Below are 25,931 nucleotides of genomic sequence, written 5' to 3'. Positions count from 1 at the left end.
GGACATAGTGTAGTATATAAATTACTTCTCTTACTTTGTAATGTTTACTGTATGTAGGATTACAATTGCTATTTCCAAGAATAAGAAACACAAGCGGAATAAACTCTTTAAAGTGGAATAAAAATGTTTAAAGGCATACATATTACGATTTATGGTAATTTTGATAGTAATTCTGTCTGAGCTAATATTTATTCTCATATCAGCAGCACTGGAAAACGGTTTGAATAATTAGAATATTTTAAAATTAGTATATCAAAATACTATTAAAAATATATCAGGCTTTATTCAGGTCCCACCCTAATTCCCAGGTCACAGGTGCCAGGCGCAACTTAGACTCGAAGCAGATTGGCGCAGCGGAAGCGTGCTGGGCCCATAACCCAGAGGTCCGTGGATCGAAACCACGATCTGCTATACATTTTTGCGTTTACTACAAGGAATCGATATTTTAAATCCAGATTTAATTTTCGTTACAATAATTAAAAAACTTCGATTTGTAATTTTTGTTTCATTTTAATTCAGAAAGTATATCATTATTGCACGTGATACATTTCAAATTTCAAGACTCTTGCTTTAAAATAAAATTTAGTCTTAAAAACTGTTTAAACATTGTTATGACTATGAAATACACTTAAAGGATATTTTAATGAATGGATTAAGACATTTAAATTAAAACATTTTCAATGATAATCAGTTTTAAAATTTCATATCTTTCCTTTGTTAATCGCATTTTTAGTGTTTTTATTAATATTCTTACAAAACATATCTAATTATACATTGTATGCTTTTGGCTGGATTAGTATTTCAAAAGTGTTACGTTACAATTATATCTGTAAAAATTATGGCTATTTTAGTAAGACTGTTCGTAAACCTGAAAACTTCAAAATATATATTTTAGTCAAACATATAAATTTATTTTAACAATAGTACTATTATTAACATATAATATTATATTTAATAATGTATCGCAGTTTCAGTTACACCGTAGACTTTGTTTCCATTCTGTTAATATTGAAGCAAATTAAACAAATACTTTTTACATTTTCCTATGTATATGTCTATATGCAAAATTTGGTATCTGTATCTTTACTAGTTTTAAAGATAATATTTTTTCATAAAAAGTACAAAATGGTGGCTAGCGCCTTTAACGACCCATTTCTCGACCTATATTTATACGACATTTTTTTGAAATGATGAGTACTCTCTGCCATAGAAGTTTACGACAAACTTTACCGTACACCCTGTGTATGGCTTCACTTTATTATGTAACAATTTTCGTAGAAAACTAAATCAAAATATTGAATTATTTCACAAGCTAACTATGATATACTTCCGGAATAAACAAGAGTTAAAACATCTACTATCTCATATTAAAACAAATTAATTTATACAAATTAATTATAAAATCTATTCATTGTCGCCAAGAACGTTATAGCAGATCGTGGTTTCGATCCACGGACCTCTGGGTTATGGGCCCAGCACGCTTCCGCTGCGCCAATCTGCTCTTGAATTTCTACTTTTGGTTGTACAGCAAACATAAATATTCCTTCTCTCCAGCATGGGCCCTAAATAGAGTCAAAATCAATATTATACTACAAATTCTTTTAAAATCCTAGAAATTATAAAATATTTAGATTTTTGAGAAAGATGTGTAATACCGGTAATATATAAAGAGTTTTACTAAAAAAAAGCTATAATTCCTAATATTTTCTATTTGAATGAAAACTTGTTGTTTTAAATTGGATTAATCGAAGTGCTTTAAAAGTGCTCATATTTCCAATTTCGTAGTATCATTAGGTAATTATAGGTATTAATACTCATATTATTATATATAACGAGTAATTATTTTATACAAATATACCTTATATATATACTGAATATTTATCTTTTGTATACGGTATTTGTTATTCTATACATCGGTACATACCAAGCGGACATAAATAAAAATAAAAAAAGGCAATGAACTTCATTGTATAGAAAAAACTTATAAAAAGTCACATAAGCTTACAACAGAGTGTAGCTGGAAATACAAAAAAATAATAACAAATAAAAAACAAGTGTATATTAAAACCAATATTATATTCGTAAATAAAAGGTTTACTATACAAATTATTCAAAAAGTAAAATGAAGTTAATTTGATTTTAAATTCAAAATTTGAAGGTACTTCTTGTGTTCACAATAAAAATAGATTTTTTAATCTTAACATCATTAGTAGTTTCAAAAATATATACATATTTTCTATCTTTTCCACACATATTAATAAGTTAAATTATTAATACCCAAATAAATCATAAAAAATAAATTATGTATAGTTTAAAAAGTCCTAAAGAAGTAGATACAACTGGAAAAAAATAACGATAAAATATTGTTTGTATTTTCTAAAACTCTATTTGAGATGGAACGCAATATTTTGAAATGTTTTGTTCGTAATTTTTCTAGACTAAGAATATTGACAACATATTTAAATAATTTTTACAAACTAAGAATAGTTTGGAATATACGTAGACTAGCTTACAGGTACTATAAATAAATCAAACAGTATCCCTAAAGTTCATTTTTGTATAATATGCAAATATTGAAGAGCTATTAAACTTATGGGCTATAATATCAGCTGTAAATGAGTGAAATTGTATATATGAAAAAGCAACAAATACTAATTTTATGATTTGTATTCTCAGACACCGTTTAGTGATTAGTAGGAAAATGGCTCGTTCCAGTCAGAATTATGTGCACTGTCAGTGAGCTGAAAAAGATAATAAATAGATATCCTGGAAGAAATTAAACCGTTTGACAAATATAAATCGGTTGACCAGTTGCTGCTCTACTGCAGCTGTGTGAACTACTTCGATGAAATAGTCGACACTAGACTCCCGCTAAAACAATCTAACAGTTATGTTTGCTCAAACTCTGCTGTTCCACATTGTTTATGCTAGTATTGTACGGTGCAGCTAGTCCACAACTACCCTCGTGTTGACTTTCTCATGTGTTCAGCTTTAGTGTTGTGCAAAGAAGTTTACAGTCGTATTTATTTCTCTTCTAAGTGGTTTTTTAAAACACAATTTTATTTTGTAATAGTACATAGGCACCTTCTCCTGATGCAATCAAACTCAACTGCGAATACAACGTTAGTTTATTAGTAATTGTTCAACAAAAAAATATGACTTTATTAGTTTATTATCTTATTTTGCTTTAAATCAGTCGAGGAATTGATTTATGTAATGGATTTAATGACATCAGTACTTACAATTTCATCGTGATATATGGCTGTAAGCATTTTAGTGATTATAGGACGTTTTATAAACAAATTGCTATATTGTGAATATGAAGTCACACTGGCTCGTTTTTACCATAGTATAACAACAGTTAGTCACTTTTAATTTTGACAGTTTCTAAACTCCCCCTCCTGAATATCCGGCATATTCAGCGGCAGAAAATATTTCTGCTTGATTACATCAGAGGTTATCTTGATTCACAATGTCTAGAAGTCGTCGAGTTAGATTACTGTTTTAATGCATAGTAAATATGACACTTTACATTGTCCATGTCGCCACTTGGGCATGTAGAGTTAGGGACCGGTTACAAACTATAAAAAAACCAAACAATCAGATGTGAATAAGCTGTATCATAAGACACATAAATATTAATTATCTTCTACAAAATTCTTTGGCCTCATAAAACCCCCGTTTTCTGAAACCTATATATGAAATACTCTGAGAGTAATAATTTCTTTGGTATTGGACTTGGGATATTAACCATCTGTGGAGGAGTTGAAAACGAAGAGGTCAAATTCTCATACTGATTGCAGGAAGATTGGTCGAAGAGTCTGGGCGTGGTTTGAGAGTTTGCGAGCACTTTAATTTTGTATGACTTGTGGATGATGTTGCATTACATATAATTTATTTTTTAATTATTTTTTAAGGAGAGGCCAACCTCCTTTTAGACCTTATTCTGCCCACCTCATGGGCCACTGACCTGTGCGAGGGTCTTATTAAACAAAGTAAGGGGAGAGTCGATACAGTACAACGTTGAGGGTACTGATGAATAGTGCAAGGGTCACAGACAGGATTTGAACACGCGCTATCTCTAACTCAGACTCAAACTCCAACGTCTTAGACCACTCGGCCATTGGCACTCCCATATAGGGTTTGAAGCATAATGTTCATCTTAGATACAAAAAAAATTAGTCCACTTAAAAGCTGGGAAGTGTTTCTATAAGTTAACGTCAGGTATATGTTCCGCTTTTCCAATATGTAACGTATTTTTATCTTAGGGTTCATGTCGATTCAACTTTACACCTGGCGATACTGATCAAGCCAGTGGCGTATCTGAGACAATTATGTAATAAGGGTAAATCATGATGAAACTGGTACAGTCAGTGATTTCGTAATTCTAATGGAATATATCAATGGAATTGAAAATAGGAAGTTTGGGCAAAACGCCGTCAATGAAAGTGTGTACTACCTGCCGTTCTTTGTTATATATGTAAATGTAAACGCCAGTAAACACCGGGTAATGCAATAGCACTTACAGAAATAATGAGATTTTATGTTTTAAATAAAATGTCATAACAATCATTCCTAAAATGCAAAACAATAGTTTTAGTTCTGTCTCATAAAAAATTTGCTGTGCAGAGAACATTATTCGAAGCAAGGACTTTATTATAAGAAGAGTTGGAAATGTTTTAAGTACTTCGTGAATGTGAGGGCTGGAAGATACAAAAAACCAAAACCAAAAATAAAATATGATTTGTTCACCAACTTCTATGTATTTTTTCTAATAATACTGATCTCAATATACAGTATGTTCCAAATTGTATGCACACTGAAGGGATCTTGAAAACTATAAGAGATACAGCAAAGATTAAATTGTCAAACGTTTTACGTAATAACAATACCAATAAATCAATTTTGTTAAATTAATTATTGGTTGCATCGTTCAACATTTTCAAACTCACACATATATGAAAATTACTAGTGCCTTTAATGGAACTTTTTTTACACGAAATCTGCACGAATTAAAAAAAAATACCATGTATGTCACACTTTCCTAGAAATTTGCGTCCAATAATTCATAAAAACCCATTTTTATAGGTGTTGTTTGATAAGTATTTTTTTCTTCCTTTAAGCCTCAGCTTAGCTATACCGGCTTCGATGTACACTGGTTTATTTTCAAAGTACACACACTGTATCGTGTCTACTGTATGGTTGGCCGCCCTCCCCGGGATTTGAACCCTTGACCTCTCAGTTAGAGAGCCGAGACTATAACCATTAGTCAACGGAGAAAGACATAATGAAGTTTTTGTTATACTTTTGGACGGCTGATACACCTAACTGATATTTCAACGTACATAGTGTTGAAATCAGCTATTTAGTGAAATACAGAAATTACATGACATAATCGGTTTAATAATGACTGTTACTGAAATGTTTGTGACTGATTAGCAGAATAGAAGTTGGTTTCATATTTTATCATTTTTATAATCTTATAAAAATAAAATTCGTAAGTTAAAAATAACTAAAAATCCTAGTTAAATGTCTAACGCACCTTATACTACTCTAAATAAAATTTCTGGTGGCCCGCATGTACACAAGACTTGACACCATTGGATAAAAGAAACTCGCTAACAAAGTTTATACGCGTAGGACAACATATATTGAAATCGTAGGATATACAGTATGTATGATGCATAGAAGGAGGCACATTGAAAACCTATTGTAAACTAAAAGTTATTCCAAACTGAGTCCTTATGTTTACATTCCTATTACATAGGCCTAAAAAGCTAAGTCATTAATTATATTTTTTTCTCCACAAGTCAAGTTTGTGTTAGCGTCAGATTCTAGACGCTGCACTACGAGAAAGGTGCACTGAAGCTAAACTCAACATTCATATTAAATCAACCCTTCTCATCATAACTACGGCAGGTTATTTGGATATTATGCATGCCTCATAATCCAAATTTAACTGAAACTATTGACACTTTCAGTTGAATTTCATCAAACAGGCTAATATATTTGTTTTGCATTAAAGTCCGTAAACAAGACTTCTATAGTGCGAAACTATTATATGCAATTGTTTTGAAAAGTTGTATGAATTTAGTAAGGATTTTCTCATATACCGCAAAATAGCTTTCGAAGACCTGCATATGTATATACTTGCTTAACCGGGGCAATAAGGAAAACTCAAATATGATACCGTACATTTATGAGACTTAAAGTGAATTTAAACAGCTGGAAGTAGATGCTTGTTTTACGGAAGTAGGCTTTTCAGTCATAGGTGTTATATATAAATATATATACACACTCTATCAGGACAGCGATTTTGTTATAAAATACGATTAGGTATGTTATGACCCCTATGATGGAAACATCAACAAGAGCAACGAAAGCAAAGGCAAAAATACTTCTGTGTTTATAAACAAACACCATCCCATATGACATTTATAATAGTCCAGTACTCAAGCCCATTAACAGTCAATTTAACGACATGGACATCTTGTAAGGTTTAAAGATAATGGGTTTCCAAAGGACATTATTTAGTATTAGCCACCAAAGAATGGTTATGTAATTGTCACAAAACTTTAAATGACTTTTTTACATAAAAGCCTCAAATACTCCGATTACGACGGAATTTATATTTTTTTACTAGTTGAGGTTTAAAATATTTTTTGCAAGTTATATCTTTACAGGTATTAAGCAAAGAGGTATCTTTGGGTAGTAATAAATAATAAAACAATAATAAGTAAAATAACAAATAAATTTGTACGTACCATTATATAACGAAATGTACATTTAACAATGTATATTATAATATCTTCATGTAATAGAGTTAATTGAAAAAGTTAAAAGTGTTTCGTAGTGTTGTGTTGACGACAGGAGTAGATATCTGTATAAAGTTGTTATTTGTGTCCTCTCAAATCTGCCAGCAGGGGATTACGAGTCTGTCGCTGCCTGTTTGTTCTCTTTTTCATAGATGTTAATCGTGTCAATCGCTATTGCAAAAGCCGATTTCAAACAAGTTCTCACAGCCGTCTCCTCGTCCGGTTGCATTTTCGTGGGCATGACACTCTTAAGTGCGTCCAAGATCACCGAGAGCATGTTTTCGACTAGGTGTCCTGATACGCCCAATTTGGCGTGGTACAGTCCCAGCTTGGTCATCACTTCGTTCAGATGTTCGGGTTTATCCAGGGCTTCAAAGACCTCCTTCAGCTTGGGGACCACCCGTTCCGTCATGTGACTACGAAATGTACGGCTGTCGAAGATGGAACCGGAGTTCCCGCGGAGATGTAGGAAGTAGCTTTCTACCTCCGGATACTGTCTGAAGAGCTCCTTGAAGATCACCATGCCGAAGTCTGGCGTGGCGTCGACGTTCTTGAACCACGTGGCGCGCCCCAGCCGAAGATCTCGATCTGTTAGGCTCGCTAAATCCTTGGGCCTCTCGTGTGCGGATCGTCTCAGCGGCGGGACCCCCTGAGCTCCCGGCTGCCGTCTTCCATCAGGTCTACTGTTTCGAAGGTTGTCCGATGTTCTTCTGCCCGACGCCATGGTCAGTGTCCGGCGTGTTCAGTGTTCGTGTGTAAATAATAGCCTTAATTTGTTGTAAGTGTGGTGTTTGATTACGACGATCAGCTGTGTTGAAGTTACAAATTTAAGCAGTTGTTTTTACTATTGCACAATACGTTACCTCACACGTGATTTATTGCTATAGAATAAGAAAGAAAGCGTATATGATGGCATAGAGTAAAGAAATAACAACAAGTAGAAAATTACTGCAAAATTCGATGCGACAATTTAACTGCCACGGTTTCTTGCATTGCGTTACTCAAACTAGATCATCAGATACGGAAGGGCCTACTCTCGGATCAATAAGTATACACAATTGAGTGTGAAAGTTAACCACAAACTACCTAGTAGAGCTAAGTTACTACTGGAGTCATATTAAAATATAGATTTTTAAATTCTGCCCTTAAACAAATAAAATAAATAATTTGCAAACAATAATTTCCAGTTTTTACTTAGATAACAATATATAACGGTACCGATTTTTGGCGCTTTTCAACCAAGCTGAAACTTTGAAAATTTACAAGCTTCAAAATCAAGGCGTTAATTCTAGATTCATATTTACTGTGTTCGTTCAATCTAAAAGTATTCAACATTGATTTCTTGTAAAAGTATAACAGGGAAGCTCATGCCCGAAAACATTCTTCAGAGTGGACTTCCCGGGGGGGGGGGGTCTGATTTAAAAAAAGGAATTCCTTTACAGTGAGGAAGTCTATGCTTTATTGTCTATGATTACTTTAATAGTTGCAATAGTGATTGGGCTTGGGCGGATATTCTTTACCGAGCTTAAGGTTTATAGGTTTTTTAACACTATTATTGTACTTGTAAAGCTCTTTGAAAAGCTTCAAAGGTTGTCTTGGCCTTATTGGATTTTGTAATATTTCTGAACTTAGAATGAAGGTCACCTATATTGATAATATCATGTTCCCACAAAACACGAGATTTAGAGAATTAATAGGTCAGTGAAGTGTTGATATATGTACATGATCCAGTGATGATGTTTCACACAGAGGGTGACCACAGTGTTCAGCTACATTCACGGTTACACATGAATATCTATACAATATTTGTAACCATTATAACCTTTACATATACCCTTATACAGTTATACATGACGCTACATACGAAATCAGGTTTAATAAATACTACGATCTTTTCAACCACATCTAGGCTTCTTAATTATAATTATTTATCAACTTGTTTGTATAATGCTATATTTTATGTATTTAATTTATTTTCACTTTAATTTTCAAACGTGTTAAAAGGTAAATTACTTATAGGTAAACTGTGACTCTTTTATCGCACACCATTGCAACAGTGATATTTATTTTATTAATAGACATATTGAAATATATTCGTAATTATGTTACATCAAAATGAATTATTTTTAACGTATGTCAATAATAACAATATCTCTTAACAAAGTACATTATGGTAGCTATAAAGTACGTGATTAACGTACGTTTTTTTCAGTAACATGTATTCGTGTATAAATTATATGATATGTCTATCCGATATATTTATACTTGTACCAACCAAAACTTTCTAAAATACCTGCAAACGCGTAACAATAACAAAATGTTCAAGAACATTATTATTTGTTTTATCTAAATGAAAAAAAAAAATTATTTAAGACACCATTTTTGGTTTTTGTAAAACAGCTGTTCAAAGTCCATGTCTAAATTAAATCACATGGGTTTTAACCGAAGCGACACGACGACGGTTTTATAAGATCAGTGTTGTAGATTATGTTTACGCACTTGTTATAACCTGCTAATTAGCCAACCTTAATATAGCGTGCCTAATACATTTATGGAATATAAGCAATCACAGTTTTATGTAAAATTTGTTAGTATCATGACACTGGAGTTACAAAATTACAAACTTTTGCTAGTTAAAGAATTATGTAGTTAGCAATTACCCGCGGCTTCGCTCACAGTTGAAATCAATATATTTCATAGTGAAAGCACTCGCTATGTAATATGATGGACTCTATGATATTTTTCAAACGGAATAAGGCACATATAAGACACGTAATATTTCATTGTTCAAGGTTAATAGGACCAGAAACTAAGTGAAATTGCAACTGGCATTTGTATTAGGTTTTAAGCGGGCATAAGCATTTCTGGTTTGAATTATTTATACTTATTACGCGACAGTTGAGTTTTCATTACCCCTATGAAGGAAATATGTACAAATGAATGTATTGAAAACTTATTACGATCAAAAGTGTCTACTTCTAGCCCCTGTAATTTACTTCTGGTCTAAGATATATTTTGTACTATATTATTATTTACTTTGTTGCCCCATTAATGAAGTATATACATACATACATAGACTTAAGGAAACTGCTTTCGTAAAAAAGCATTTAATTCTTGAACTCGTAATCTACTTTCGGTAGTAAAGAACCCCTAATACTAAACATGCATCATTAAAATATAATAGTTTGTAATAGGTTTTACATTATAAAAAGTTTTTTATGACTGTCGCTGAGGCATGTTTATTTCTTTCCTCTCTTTTTCACTAATGCAAAAATAATATATAACAATCTCAAGAAGCCACCCAATTCCAAGTAACTTATATGCAACTATTAACACCTTTGTTGCTATAGGTGGGTTTTATAATCACGTTTAAATAGTAATAGTGTTTCCATTACATAAAATCGAGGAATATTTTACGAGATCTTTTTGTACTTAGACCAAAAACTTCCACTAAATATGAGAATAGTTTACTTCCAATCCCAACATTTTCTATATACACACAGATTGGAGAAATTAGCTTAATATTATGGAGATATAATTGTATATTATACAAATACATACTATAATCAGTACGAAAATAAAATAATATACAAAATTAGTGACACTTTTTATAACTTTAGAGATGCGAATTTGCATGCATTGTCTTTTGTCAAATTTTATTTTTGGAAGTGTTTCTATCCTATTCTTATTTGCAAGAAATGATTTTATTTGGTAATTGGCGTCATATGTAGTAAAAGTTACACAATAATTTATTAGTACTATTTATATCCACTATTGATTAAACGCTGTATACTTAATAGCTTCTGAAATCACAGGTTGTCTTATTTCCTGTATCAAAGGAAATATAGACATTATATACATGATATAAATTAAAATAGGCAGTACACGTCTGATCGAACGCTGGATACCGATTGCACTGTATTTTGTATGCACTTTGCAATGAACACGGATTCGTTGTGCCTTCTGTAATGCAATTAGTACCTTTTGCGTGACAACTCCGCTCTTTTACCCTTCACTCACCTCTATAACATGTACCAACATCAGCAAAGCCAATTAGAGTGCCTTAAATGCACACATGCATAGCTCTGTTTGTTAAATTTGATTTAATTTTAACTTTTAAATAGTATTCTTAATACAATAAATAAATTATTTTATTTCGTCATTGGCGCCATTTCTCTCTATGTTTAGCCTCAAAATACTGCTCTAAATGTGGAAAGATGAGTTTTTTTTTATATTATATTGTAATTTTTCATGCCATAAAATTGTTTTGTTTTGGTTTATGCTGATTAACAATGTATAAATAATTCGATATGCATATTATTATAAGTTACAGCATAATGTGTTGTAAAGACTTGCAAGTCGTTTGAAGCCTGATCCCAAATGCCACAAAACACACACACACACACACACACACACACACACACACACACACACACACACAAAACACAGTTTAGCTCTCATTTTTATCATAAACTTATAACTACTGTGATAGTTTTAGAAAATGTTATTTTTTTACATTAGCATTATACTAAGTTTAAACCATCTTGGATTGTAAACATTATATTTTTAAGGAAAAACTCAAACATATCTTATTGTGAATTTGGAATTTAAAATTTTCCGATTCTTTAGATAAAACTCTTTCCCGGCAGTAAGCCATTTGGAAATTCATATTTTATATCGACTATCACAACTCATGGTGATATCATAGATTTGATCTTTCCACAGGGTATATCGCATGAAACAATGTTGTGTAATTAACTTACCAGCTGTGATAAATTGCAATAAATACAACAACGTAAAATTATAAAATCTTGAAAATAAACTCTATACTTGATTCGAAATTTACTACTTCAAAACCGTCCTTTATCCATAAAATAGAATGAAATTTAATTTATTGCTTTGCATTTCGTCTATAACATTTATAAAAAATAGCTTACGTAAATATTGAAATTGTCTTCATGCCGAATTAAAAATTTATCAACAATTAAGCATATTATACTCGTACCTAAAATATCTTAATCATTCGGGCCAATACATAGGAATTCATCTACAGAATAATAAAAACTCTCAAGCAAAACAACTTTAGAGAACTGCTCTCAATAGTTTTCGCGTCCTGAATCGAAGTGTTGTACAGCTATATGGTGGAATAGTAAACGTCCTTCTCTCGAAGAATAAACCTGTGAATAAGGAAAACCATTTTTCTCTTGTGACGAGTGTCGTAAGAATACCGAGCAATGTAATATAGAAACGACAAAAGATTAGCTTTAAAGAACGGCAGCACTTCATTTATGTAAGATATTAAAATGTCTGAACAGAGGCCTACAGCGATCTTTATATCTGTTCTACATATAACATTTTGTGATAATTGATAATTTAAACGTTCTTATCAAATTAAACGTACATCTGATTAAAATACATTTTATTTGCTTGTTCAGTTATTGAAAAATACTGTTAGTTCATGTACTTTACCTTCAGTTGTTTATAAAGATCATCTAGTAAAATTTTAAAAAATATTTATTTTGTCATGCTATACCAATTTCCAATAGGAAGGAATAATTGGAATTCGTAGAAGTCTCTAAAGAAAGATGAAGAACATTTCAATGTAACACAAAAGAGAAACTGTTTCAAGAGTGGTTTATAATGGCGGTACTATGAAGTAAAATTAAAAATTTTATTTTTAAATAATACAACGATGCAATAAATTATGAACAGGGAAATGGGTTTCTTCTAATCAGCTGAGGTAATTTCCTTTGGTCTTAGAAGAGCGAGTGTTTTTACAAATCAAATTCCATTGTGAGCAGTTGCCATATATTATTTCAGTATCTATAATTAAATGAGTGAATTTAAGACTGAAACACACGAATACTTTTCCAAAATTAATGAGACGTATTACCAACGAGCATTTATATAAATACGGTGAGTTTTAGAAGTTACTAGCACGTCGCACTGGGGTGTTACTACAATGGAGGTTACATCAGATATGGACATCGCCAGTGTACACAAGGGGATGTACTGCACAATAGTGTCCTGTACACGTACAGGGTACACATGATTAGCTTGTGTGCTGTGTGCTGTTGTCACTACAGGGGATATTGCCACTCTCAGGCCGGCCACCCTTGGACAGTCATATTGATTCCTATCAGCACTGTAAACAACAAAATATTCCTAGGTATTTTCAAAACCACTTGTCACATTGTCACACTGTTACTTTGTCACAACAGAATTTTAAATTTACATTAGTCACAACTATTACCATTAGGCCTACTAAGACTATCGTTCAGAGCCTCCAAAATAGATATCACCAGGAGAGTGTAGAGTAGAGGAAAGATACAACACAAAAGTGTCAATGGAATAATGTTGATACGTCATCTGAGGGCCGGACCAAGGAGCTACTTACTACTGACGAGACATAGCGCATCACTAACGAACATTGTTGACTGGTTCAAGTGATTAACCTCAGTGAGATCTCAGACGTCTGGGTTTAGATTGTGTTTGGTGTAAAGACGTAACTGTGTAGACTGTACTAGCTACTGACAGGACAGAGCTCATCACTAACGAACTCCGGTGACTGGTTCAAGTGATTAACCTCAGTGAGATCTCAGACGTCTGGGTTTGGATTGTGTTTGGTGTAAAGACGTAACTGTGTAGACTGTACTAGCTACTGACAGGACATAGCTCATCACTAACGAACTCCGGTGACTGGTTCAAGTGATTAACCTCAGCCTGGGTTTGGATTGTGTTTGGTGTAAAGACGTAACTGTGTAGACTGTACTAACTACTGACAGGACATAGCTCATCACTAACGAACTCCGGTGACTGGTTCAAGTGATTAACCTCAGTCTGGGTTTGGATTGTGTTTGGTGTAAAGCCGTAACTGTGTAGACTGTACTAGCTATTGACGGGACATAGCTCATCCCTGACTAACATTGTTGACTGGTTCAAGTGATTAACCTCAGTGAGATCTCAGACTTCTGGGTTTGGATTGTGTTTGGTGTAAAGACGTAACTGTGTAGACTGTACTAGCTACTGACAGGACATAGCTCATCCCTGACTAACATTGTTGACTGGTTCAAGTGAGTAACCTCAGTCTGGGTTTGGATTGTGTTTGGTGTAAAGACGTAACTGTGCAGACTGTACTAGCTACTGACGAGACATAGCTCATCCCTGACTAACATTGTTGACTGGTTCAAGTGATTAACCTCAATGAGATCTCAGACGTCTGGGTTTAGATTGTGTTTGGTGTAAAGACGTAACTGTGTAGACTGTACTAGCTACTGACGGGACATAGCTCATCCCTGACTAACATTGTTGACTGGTTCAAGTGATTAACCTCAGTCTGGGTTTAGATTGTGTTTGGTGTAAAGACGTAACTGTGTAGACTGTACTAGCTACTGACAGGACATAGCTCATCCCTGACTAACATTGGTTGACTGGTTCAAGTGATTAACCTCAGTGAGATCTCAGACGTCTGGGTTTAGATTGTGTTTGGTGTAAAGACGTAACTGTGTAGACTGTACTAGCTACTGACAGGACAGAGCTCATCACTAACTAACATTGTGACTGGTTCAAGTGATTAAGCTCAGTGAGATCTCAGACGTCTGGGTTTAGATTGTGTTTGGTGTAAAGACGTAACTGTGTAGACTGTACTAGCTACTGACAGGACATAGCTCATCACTAACGAACTCCGGTGACTGGTTCAAGTGATTAAGCTCAGTGAGATCTCAGACGTCTGGGTTTGGATTGTGTTTGGTGTAAAGACGTAACTGTGTAGACTGTTTTAATTGTGCACATTTCCGCTACATACCTATTGAGTTGGCATAAACTAAATAGGTACACCTTACAACTCTAGAACTATACCTTAGGAAAAACGTCAGATAAAAAGTCTCACATAACAGTATAACCGTAACTCCATAACCACCAAAAACCACCACAACAGAATGATTTGAAACATTTTATCCACTATAGTTATGGGGTTTTATAAGGATACATAGTTTGTTAATAGAAACCGATTTATTTTCTTCAACATCTTCATTTTTTAAGGAAGAAATATAAACTTTTGTTTAAAATTAATCTGTTGATCTTGAAATAGTAAAATTAAAAATAGAATATGATCTTTTGAAACTTTTATAGCTACATGATGTCGCAAGATGTATTTATTTTAGTTTTGGATTCCTTAAGGTTTCAAAACTTGTATCCTTCAGTAAGTACATACATACTCTCAGTAGTATAAATACATTATTATTTCCATCAATTCATATTCTATAAGAAATAATATGACATTTTCATACTACATTATTTTTACATTTCACTATTCTCACAACAAAGATTTGGTACTTGTCAATAAATAATTATGGTCTTTGATTAATTTTGCTACTTGTTATAAACCATTCAAGTTAAAAATACCTTTTCCAGACTAATGATTCATATTCTTTAAGTAGAGCATGAATTTCTGACGAAAAAATGGGTTTGTTTAAAAAACAAATTATAACCCCATTACACAATCGGATACAGTTTATCAAGCCGTGCCTCTTTTATTTATAATTTTTTAATAGTTCGTTCTTGAGAAAATATTTCAGTGTTGCGTGATTATTGGCCCACCCTGTCTAGGTACATTACATGCACCCTCACTGTGGCTGTGTATTACATATTAAAATGTCCATTTCCGAGTCATACTCCTCTGGCCGAAATACGTGCACTTCAAATTTCACATGTCAACCTGTTATGGAAGAGTGCGTTTTATTACGGCCAAGAGTTGATTTAGCCAACTATAAATTCTATAACTAGTTAATTTTAATACGAGCTCATTCTATTGAGGGACTATAGACTTTTGTGTACTTGTCACCAGAAGCCTATCGTCTATATCTGGTCTAACCCCTTCCTATAGTGCTTAGAGTAACTAATACCTTTGTATTTAAAATAATAAAATCGGTATTAATATGTTTTATGAAAGTTATTACTTTTGCTAGTTTCAATTTAAAAACAAAATGGTATCGTAGAGTTTTTTATCAGTTTTGGTAAAGATACAAGGAGTCAATACGTAAATATAAAATAATAAATAAAACAATAAAACCAATAGTTATTGTAGTTATTGTAAAATTTACTTAACTTATTCGTAGAGAAAAGAACCAACTTCTGGCCTGAGGCCGAACGTTATGCAAATAAATATATATGTTTAGCGAACCGAGGCAGTTAATATTCGGAATGTATCATTATTACATTAGATTGCCCCAGTAATATTTTTACCAGTACATGTTTTACCAGTACATGTTTTACCATGTACTTGTACGTTTTCTGGTATGATTATTTTTCTTTTGTACCCTATGCTGTTAGAATAGTGCTTGATTGATTAATTCCAAATCTAGTTTTTCTCTTTTTGGCACTTGTGTATTCGCACCTTTTAAGATTTTAAACAAACTTTAAGACCATTGTTTAAAAAGTACAGATTTCTGTCGCCTCAATCTCAACCAACTTAGGTCATATTTATTTTAAATTAGTTAATTCACAAAGACATCAGCCATATAAATAGAAGTTAATTTAATTCTATATGCAAGGTTTTATACGATTAGTTTGACATCAGGTATCACGCAAATGTAATGAAATTCCACATTGTATGAAGTGTAGAACAAAATACAATTACAGCGTCGGTTTGTGGAAGATTGGATTCGTGGCCAAGAAGATTCAGTTTGTCAACTGCGAGAGGATATTACATTGGCAACAGTTCAACCAGCGGCTACTCCTGCTATTATTGTGTTGTCTACCCTACTATTATACTTTGGTCAGCTCCATATTTTAGGTGATTAAAACATTTATTTAAATCTCCTGTAATGTTGGATAACTTATAATACATATTTATTAGAATCTATGAGCGTAGTTGGAAAACAGAAAAACTCAACGTTGATGTTTCTACTATAACACATTTAAATAACATTTCTTTTTTGTATTTTAACAATACCAGTTCAGAAAATAAGGAGAAGTGAAATTAATATTGATACTTACACAAATATCTTGATCACAAGATATGATATGGAATACTGGTGAGATGCCGTTTTCTGGAAATATTTGGGGCGCTTGAATAATAACAGTGGCGTTAAAGTACATATAAAACAAATTTCTAGATTGATTTAACCATAATTAAGATTTGTTTTTATCAATTACCAATTGGCTCATCTCAACTCAACTAGTTAGTCTCTCACAACTATTATATTATCTTATTCTGATGAATGGAAGTAGCTGGAAAAATAACACCTGACAAAAAAAATACAATTGTATCATTATAATATTGCACTTAGAATCCTACTGATCTAAAAGGACTTACATTTCACTATTTCAGAAGTCAATGACCACTTTCCACTGACATTACGGAATATGATAGTCATAATAAAACGACTTAACATGTAAGCAATTTGCATATGATTCATTTTGGATCGCTGCCTATCTTTTCTGTCTATAAACTTTCTTAGCTTGTGGCCATGTATCTGGGATTTTTTAGCTTGTGGCCATTTATCTAAACTGTCTTGGCTTGTGGACATTTACCTCAGCTTTCATAGCTATTTATCTAAACTTTCATAGCTTGTGGCCATTTATCTAGATTTTTTAGCTTGTGGCTATTTATCTAAACTTTCATAGCTTGTGGTCATTTATCTAGGATTGTTTAGCTTGTGGCCATTTATGTAAACTTTCTTGGCTTGTGGCCATTTATCTCAGCTTTCATAGCTTGTGGCCATTTATCTAAGTTTTTTTAGCTTGTGGCCATTTATCTAAACTGTCATAGCTTGTGGCCATTTATCTAGGATTGTTTAGTTTGTGGCCATCTATCTAAACATTCTTGACTTGTGGCCATTTATCCTTTTCAAAAAATGATTTTTGTTTGGGTTCACAGTAGTATTTTTGGCGAAAAAAACGCTCGACAGTTTTAGTTTTAATGACATCCAGGAGAAATGAATCTGAGTGCACTGATTAATTAATGCTCTTCTTCCAATACTAGGTTTTAATTTCGATGTATCATGATGTATGTTAACGGTAGACTCAAATATTGTTTAATAGGAAGTCTTATTGGCCAATAATTTGTGCTTTATAGTAGTATATTATATATTAGAGGGATCGTAAAAGTAGTTTAGTAAGAATGCATATTCATTCCAGAATCAAATAGTCGTTATGTGTGGTCTAGGATGTCTTCTTAATTGTGTTATAGTTTCTTATGGTCTTGTTTAATTAAGTTACGAGCATCAGAGTTTAATTAAGTGTTTTGAGAGTCAGTGTTTGCAGGATCCCACGGATGTGTTGAAATTCTTTATTTGTGCTCTGTGTCTAATAAAACCGATATGTTACGTTATAAAATGTTGAGATGCCTTAATAATTGTGTTCGTTTATCCGTTTAGCGATTACTGGTACTGCCCAAGGACGTGCCTTTATCACAGTTTTTCATTATAACGAATAATTTGGTGCCTCCATTCTTACTACCACAATATTTTGAAGACATATATTGTTTCTTGCCCGTTAAATGCACCCTCACATAACACAACTGCTCTATATGAAACAGAAAAGGAGGAATCTATTTTATTGTAAAATAATTAACTATGCGAACGTCCTCCTCCCTACCCCTAAGAGGTTACAACCCTTAATGCAATTTACGCTTAAGACTGTACTAGATAGACTATTTGTCAAAACTTTAAATGGACATATAAATTGAAAGGCTGTCTTGAAATGCTGTATGTCCTCTTCTTAATAATAAACGATATAACTGTAAATCCTATTATTTGCGTCCTTATGAAAATATAAGTTTCGTTTTTGGTAGAACACACAGAGATACACCCACACAAAACAAACAAATGCTCACGCGTCGTGTAAGACTACACATTTTAAACCCTCTAACACCATGAATAAAACACAAACAATATTTTAAAACTAAAGAAAAAAATCAAAACTACATGTACAAATGAGAAAATTAAAAATTTGTGATGATTTTAATACTTCAATATTACAGAAAGATGGTGTGCAGTCCGGATCTAACGAGTCTGTATAGAAGTTAAAAGTACTGGAATTCTGAAGGAAACAGGATTTTCCCGGACATTTGCCATCGTCCAGAGAAACAAGAAATCAGTAACACTACGTTTCGAGATCTACAATCTACAATCAGTTCTACAATCTGACCTCTTCTTCAAGTAAATAACTAACCTAAATACTAACCTTCAAACAAAGTACTGAAATTCGTTGTACAAAAATAAAAATAGGTTTTGTATCCTACCGTCAATCCAATCCAAGTTCACATGAAACGTGTCACCGTAGGAACACACGAACTTGGATTGCATTTACGGAAGGATATGATATATATTTTTATTTTTAGTAATAATAATCGATCCTGAGCTATCTACAATTAATTATAGTTAATTGTCCTTTAAATAAGATACTGGGAGTGTTATAACGGTTATTAGCTTCATTACGCTACTCTCATATCTTCCCAACAAGACATTTTGTAATACATAATACGTACATCACATGTGGAAAAGTCAGGTGATTAAAAAGTCAATATTACCAGAACACGCACTCCTCCTATTGTTCGTTTTCTGTCTTACGTCCATCCTTTTCTCAGTTGTACGACATTTATTTTGCTGTATTTAAAAATAAAACTATGTAATTAACTACAATACAAACACTACAAATCATACAACCAGAATTCATCAGACCGATGTAATGTTAAAGGAATGGTTGGGACGGGCTGAGGGCTGAACAGGCATTGGTTGGTGGGAGGGGGGATGAATGGGTTTAATAATGGAGATAATCACTTAACTACTGTTCATTGTGTTCCTGTATTATTTATGTTAAGTACTTTCATTCTTTCTGTCTTTGTCTCTATTGAAACACAGAACGTTATCATCGATGACTTGTTATAATGATTGTAATAGATTTTCCCCATTAACCTATCGTTTAATCGTTTAGCCTATACACTATTGCTTGTAATTTGAGAGGAATTAACATAATAGTTCCAACTGCCTATAACATTTAGTTGAGTAAATCAGACTAAAAAACACATTTTTACGCCGACAAATCTGTTTAAAAAAAGTCTAATTTAAATCTAATTTACAAAAGCAAATATCAAACCGTCCTTTGTCAATACTTTTAATTTTAAATGCCATTAGTAACCAAATTATTCTGAAAATGTTGACCTAGTAAAGTAATACTGTGATATACAATATAGAAGAGTTTATAAGATTTCTTAGAAAACAAACAACTTGCCTGATAAAGAACGTTTGTCCACTGATGTTTGCGGAAGCACACGTGTTTGTTATCTTATCTACTTCAACCTCACCTTCTTCAGTCGCTATGATCAAAAGGTTGTAATATATTTACTCCATTCATCGTTTCGTGGAACCTTTTTGTTGGAATCTATAATGTTTATATTTTAACACTATTTTAGGAATATGCTTTAGCGAGAATTTTACACAATGGTTACTTTTTAAAAGTATAATGTTTCTAGTTATTCATAGTACATTTATAAAAGAATAAAAAAGAAGGACTGCATCACTCTTAACTTTTTTAGCAAAAAAAAAAAAAAAAAAAAAAAAAAAAAAAAAAAAAAAAAAAAAAAAAAAAAAAAAAAAAAAAAAACACAGTTACCATGTGATGTACAAACTAGATAGTTGTATTTCACTCCTAATCCTTAATTATTTATAAAAATGATATTTATGCACTTATTGCAAAGTTGATTTAAACACTGTGGATTTTTACAGTTAAATTGTATATGGAGTACGTTTACGATTTAAATAAGCAAGTCAACATATTTACAATCTTTCAGGTTTAGTTTAGAGGTAACTTTTAACCTCTTCAGCGAGTATGGTCCATTTGGGTACATTTATTTAACAAACCTAAAAGAATACATTTTGGTCCACGTCTGAAATAAATATCCAGATGGGCCCAATAAAATCTTATAGTTTGGCAACAATGTTTGTTATGATTATGTTTCAGCCAACTGTAAAGGCTGATTTTGTGTCTCCAAGTGGCGCCTCAAGTACGTGATTTTTCATTTTTGAACATGTGTTAGATGCATTTTTTATGTGGGTTTAGGACGAGTTTTTCCCGACGTTTATAATTTATTTTTTAGAGCTATTTGACTGTTTTACATAAGAAGTAATTATAAAAAGAATTACATTGAATACAGAATCAGTGTCCATTTGGGTTCAAAACCAAAATGTGGTCACAGTGTTAACGTGCGTATTTTGGTTTTAGATTGATTGATTTGGGTCAACTTAGGCTTTCTAGCTGATAGGTTTTTACAGTACGGTGTAGTTTTTTATATTTTTGGTTGGGATATTATGAAAGTTAATTTTGTTAAAACAAAATATAAAAACAATGAAAAAGTAATATTTATGAAGTTAAATTGAATAGTTATGAAAATATAAGTTTCGTTTTTGGTAGAACACACAGAGATAGATACACTCACACAAAACAAACACATGCACACGCGTCGTGTAAGGCCACACATTGTAAACCCTCTAACAGCAAAATGAAACGTATGTCGAATGCGGACCTTAATTACAACAAAACTTACATCTGGACGCTGTGCACATTTGGACTCAAATTTTTCAACTATAAAAAAAATGTTTTATTGCTTTTTTATATGTTTTAAGTATATAAGAAAGTCTGTAAGAAAAAAGTATCAAAAGTTTTTAAATTTTTAGAAAAGTCGTCTTAGAAGAGGTTAAAAGGCTCAATATCCCCAAAGACCTAAATACATATAGCCTTTTTTAAACGGCTTTAACACGCTGATTTCGGTAGTGCCTTACGGCACGGCTCAGAGGGAAGATGAGACTGCCCGTTATCACCCAGTATGAGAGAGGGCGACAACCGATATACTAAACTCTTATCAAAATGTAGAATTACCCACACTGTTACTTTTCAAGAGTCCCGTAATCTTCGGTTTTTCCTGTACCCAGTATGAGGTATATTGTCGTGTATAAACCAGCTAGAAGTGAACCAGAGAACAGTGCATTACTGTAAAAATTATATACATTTACTAATTTGTTCGGTCCTCCTTGCAAATAATGTTATCTACAGGCCCAAAGTTATAATTTAAATTTGTACTGTTAAGAAATAAGAGTTTTCCTGGAGCAGAGATCTATTTATAAATATTTATGTATCTATATTCCAATTTATAAACTACATAAATATTAAATCGACCTGTTTCATTAGTCAAGTAATGCCTTTCATTAATAAACAAGGGCAACACGGGTTCATCAATATGTTTCACCTTCGCTAAAGGTGTTCTTCATTGAGCGTAAACAAAGCATCTCGGTTGGTCGGTGAACCTAGCATATGATGCTTGTCCTGAAGCACTCTTAATATCTACCTAAGGTACTGAACTAAAAGCTTATGTTTTGCAAATAATGTATACACAAAGGAAACGTCTATCGATTCTAATGAATGTAGCTCTAATAGAAGGATAAGTTTAAGGTAACAATTCTTTCAAAAATGACACGTTATCTTGGTTATGTCGAAATACGCAGAAGAATATACTGATGGTCGGATTTATATTTGAATTATAACACAACTTATTTCTAGCACGATTGTAATTATGTTTTCACATATAAATCAATACAAATCGTCTGTAGAGTTATCTTAACGATTGAGTAACCTTTTTTTAAAAAAATGATGCAGGGCCAAAGACTAATAGTTTGGTTGAATAAGAGAGTGAAACACAAATAAGTTAGATTACATTTCAAGGAGCAATTACACATTTGTTACTCAACTGTGCTCACTAATGGTTCCAGGAACAATCAAAAAGTTGTATTGGATATATGAAACTGATGTAAATTCTTTAAAAACAATAGACCGCACGAGACTGAACATATCTGTTGAGTGCACTGTTCAGAGGAATTAATAGAACCAGGATATTTGTTACAGATTGTTTGTGAAGATAAACATTACACTTCTGAATTGTAAAATTCACTCATTTAACATTCCTGAAGGAAAATCTTAATAGGGATATTCTCAAATACATGGCAAATTAAAAAAATATGGGATTTATTTATTGTCAGAATTGTGAAATTTACACTATTCAGTGTTGTATCTAAACATGCTTGTTTTGTTTTGAAAATAATTATTTTAAACAATAAGCCTTAAATAATTGAAACATATTTATGAAGATGCAATAAAGATTTAATACTGATTTAATGATAATTAAATGCTATAGGACTACTAACGAAGGAGGGGACGCTTCCCTCTAAATAGGTAAAATGATTCTGAAATTTTGAAACGAAAACGATATTTATCTATTGTTATTGCTGAGTTGGGAGCTTTTTCATTGTGTATTGAGGGGACCTGTTAGTGAACAAAAATGTTTAATATCTTTTTTATTTGGTTATTGTTATTCTATAATTATTTCTGAGTACATTAATACCAAATACATGACATCTCATACTCACATTCAGATTAAAAATTAATTTTCTGACTTTGAATACACGGGGTGGAATTTGTCTGTTGAAATAATATGATAACTTTATGTAGTACTGCACAGTATAGTAGGCCTAGATCAATTTCTTACCCCATCAAGTAAATAATTTGGCTAAACTGCAATCAAGATGTTTTATTATGCTACAACAAGCTGCTTAAGTAAACAATAATTTGTTCTCAAATATTAGTTTTTTACATATTACTTTGTATGCGAATTTAATTTAATAATTTTGTTGCAGATAGACACATTGAAAAATGGAGTTTATGATGCTGTATTATGTTAAATTGAGGGGGTTTAGGAAAGGAAAAAGTAATGGACAAAGTATGTGGAGATCTGGTGCAAAGTGTACTGTTGGATAAAGCGTCAAAGTTTGACACGTGTGCGCGAAGCTGAAAAGGCTATGAAGGACATTGAAAAAAGGGCGCGTGAATCAATATTAAATATAAAATGAAGAATTATGTAAACTAAGCAACTATCTAATAACCCAGACTATGGATATGGAATTCGCGAATGGAAGTTAATGGCAATTATTCTTGTTTTTGTAAGTATGTAATCACTATATTTTAGTTCTTTGAAAACTGCCAAAAAATCTATTTTTTATTACTTAGGTACCAATATTTCCTAAACTATTCAAGCTTTAGACATAAAAAACATCATTTCTATAGATACATATATTTTTGATTTTATAATATCTTAAATATATGTTGTGTATATATTTGTGTATGTGTTTTATGTGTGTGTGTGTGTGTGTGTAAAATTTACCATAAGTGTAATATTACTCCTTTAATATCATTTATCTTTCTTTTCGAAGCATTAGAGCAGCTCCAGTTAAAATTTCATGAAGTTTCGTTCATTAGTTTCTGAGAAAAGTATACCTTAAAACAGTTACATGGGCGAGATATGCGCTGACATATTTGAAGCTCTTGAATGATAACAGTTGTGTAAAGTACATTTATGGATGTTCCTGTGACCACTAGTAATAATGGTTATAATTAGGGAGGCGATAAATATTACTGTTACAAACTCCTTTCATATAATTTATCTTTCTCTTCGAAGCATTAGAGCAGCCCCAGTTAAAATTTCATTCATAAAGTTTCGTTCATTATTTTCTGAGAAAAGTATACCTTGAAATAGGTAATTTAACACGGGCGAGATAGGCGCTGACAGGTTCCCTTAAGGAATTGTAACTACATGTCCACTGAGGGTGAGGAGAGAATGACCCGGAACGGGTGCCCAAAGGAATCATGGGACGGTCATAAGGACAATTATTATGACCGGCTCCTTTGAAGCAAGATATGATCCTTACCAGAAGAGGTGGAGGGGATGAAGAGGGCATGAGTGTGAAGAATTACCAACGTTCGCAATTTGTAAGACAAACACAGTCTGCCATGTTGATCTGAAGTTGGGCACGCATCTGTATTACAAGATACTCTAAACAATACCTTTTTATAACGGTAAAATAAAATTTCCTGTATTTGGATGAATTTAAAAGCGATTAATACTTTGTTGCGTTACGTATATTTCAAAAGGAGATTTATAGCATTCGTAAGACGTTATATTAGAATAAAATTGCACTATTAATTCTAATGATAAATATTGTAACTGAGCAAATTATGTTAGAGCTTTAGCATAAACTAATTAAATAGCTTGGCTGTTGAGGAAGAAGTGAGAGTAATAATGGAAATAATATTTCAGCAGCCAGTCGTCGCTTTTTATTATGAAACCATTTTAATCCTTTCCGGCGTTCTCTAAATTAAATAACTCTTTTGGAGATGATTGTTTGAAGTGATTGATAATCAATAATAAAACTGTGGCTCTCAGTACCGCCGAGGGTTAAAGTTTTAGTAATATATCTATAATATGTGCAGTGAAGCAAATACTCGTCATGTATTGTGAGGTAATAGTATTACTAGTGATATAAGACAGGTATTTTAAATTTTAACAAAATTGGCATGTATGTAATATAAAATGGAAATAATAAGTACAATTGTGAGAAAAACCGGACTTGGGGACGGAGGAACAGGAACAAAACCGATATAAAACAATAAATGTCTTGCATGTTTTATAAAAATATGGATTTAAACTAACAATGGTATGAACGTTCTGTTGAATAAATCATGTTAACCCAGGATACTTGAACGCCCATGGAGCCAAGAAATCAGAACTCAGGTTCAAAAGTACTAGGTAAAAAGTCTCCTTGATCCATTTAATAAAACATAAGAGTGCCTAATTCTCTTACTGATTTTCGAATAAAATGTTAAAGTTTTGGGAGTATTCAAGAGCCCAAAAGCTATATACGAAAGATATTAACATATCTGTGAGATAGGTACTTAATGATGTAACCAGATAAAGGGTAAAAAAGTTAACTTCTGAGTGTTGGTAGAACATGAGACCAGTCACAACACATTGTTCGAGCAGAACTACAGTGATAAAGAGGCGTGGTGTGTAATCCTTCTTCTAGGATTAGTTGATTGGTGAAGAAATCGCTAAGGTCCCTTCTCTTCTGTACCTAAGCTTCATAGTGTTGCTCATATGTAGTAAAATGCAGCTCCAGCAACGTTGTGATTATCTTTCAACCTCATTCTCGACTCTGGTTGTTTATTTGACAGTAGTTAGGTTATATGAAATATTTTGATGTTGAAATTTTGGATTCAAGTAGTCATTGGTTT

The 25,931-nt window shown here is 32.5% G+C and overlaps 1 protein-coding gene and 2 non-coding genes across 3 annotated transcripts; 1 reads left to right on the top strand and 2 right to left on the bottom strand.

The window, feature by feature from the left end:
- Positions 1 to 339: 339 nt before the first annotated feature.
- Positions 340 to 411, top strand: Trnam-cau. The gene has a single exon. It is a non-coding gene; the product is annotated as a tRNA-Met (tRNA).
- Positions 412 to 1,429: 1,018 nt separating this feature from the next.
- Positions 1,430 to 1,501, bottom strand: Trnam-cau. The gene has a single exon. It is a non-coding gene; the product is annotated as a tRNA-Met (tRNA).
- Positions 1,502 to 6,732: 5,231 nt separating this feature from the next.
- LOC124355654 lies at positions 6,733 to 7,634 on the bottom strand. Its single transcript, XM_046806819.1, has one exon. It carries the CDS (start codon positions 7,537 to 7,539, stop codon positions 6,928 to 6,930), a length of 612 nt encoding a protein of 203 aa, XP_046662775.1. The 5' UTR covers positions 7,540 to 7,634; the 3' UTR covers positions 6,733 to 6,927.
- Between the last annotated feature and the right edge of the window lie 18,297 nt (positions 7,635 to 25,931).

The sequence above is a fragment of the Homalodisca vitripennis genome, chromosome 1, assembly GCF_021130785.1.
Source record: "Homalodisca vitripennis isolate AUS2020 chromosome 1, UT_GWSS_2.1, whole genome shotgun sequence".
Taxonomy (NCBI): domain Eukaryota; kingdom Metazoa; phylum Arthropoda; class Insecta; order Hemiptera; family Cicadellidae; genus Homalodisca; species Homalodisca vitripennis.
The sequence above is the reverse complement of the archived record's forward strand: the minus strand, read 5'-3'. Positions and strand labels throughout refer to the sequence as shown.

Coding starts and splice junctions, on each gene's coding strand:
- LOC124355654 (XM_046806819.1), bottom strand. CDS start 7,539: ATGGCGTCGGGCAGAAGAACATCGGACAACCTTCGAAACAGTAGACCT.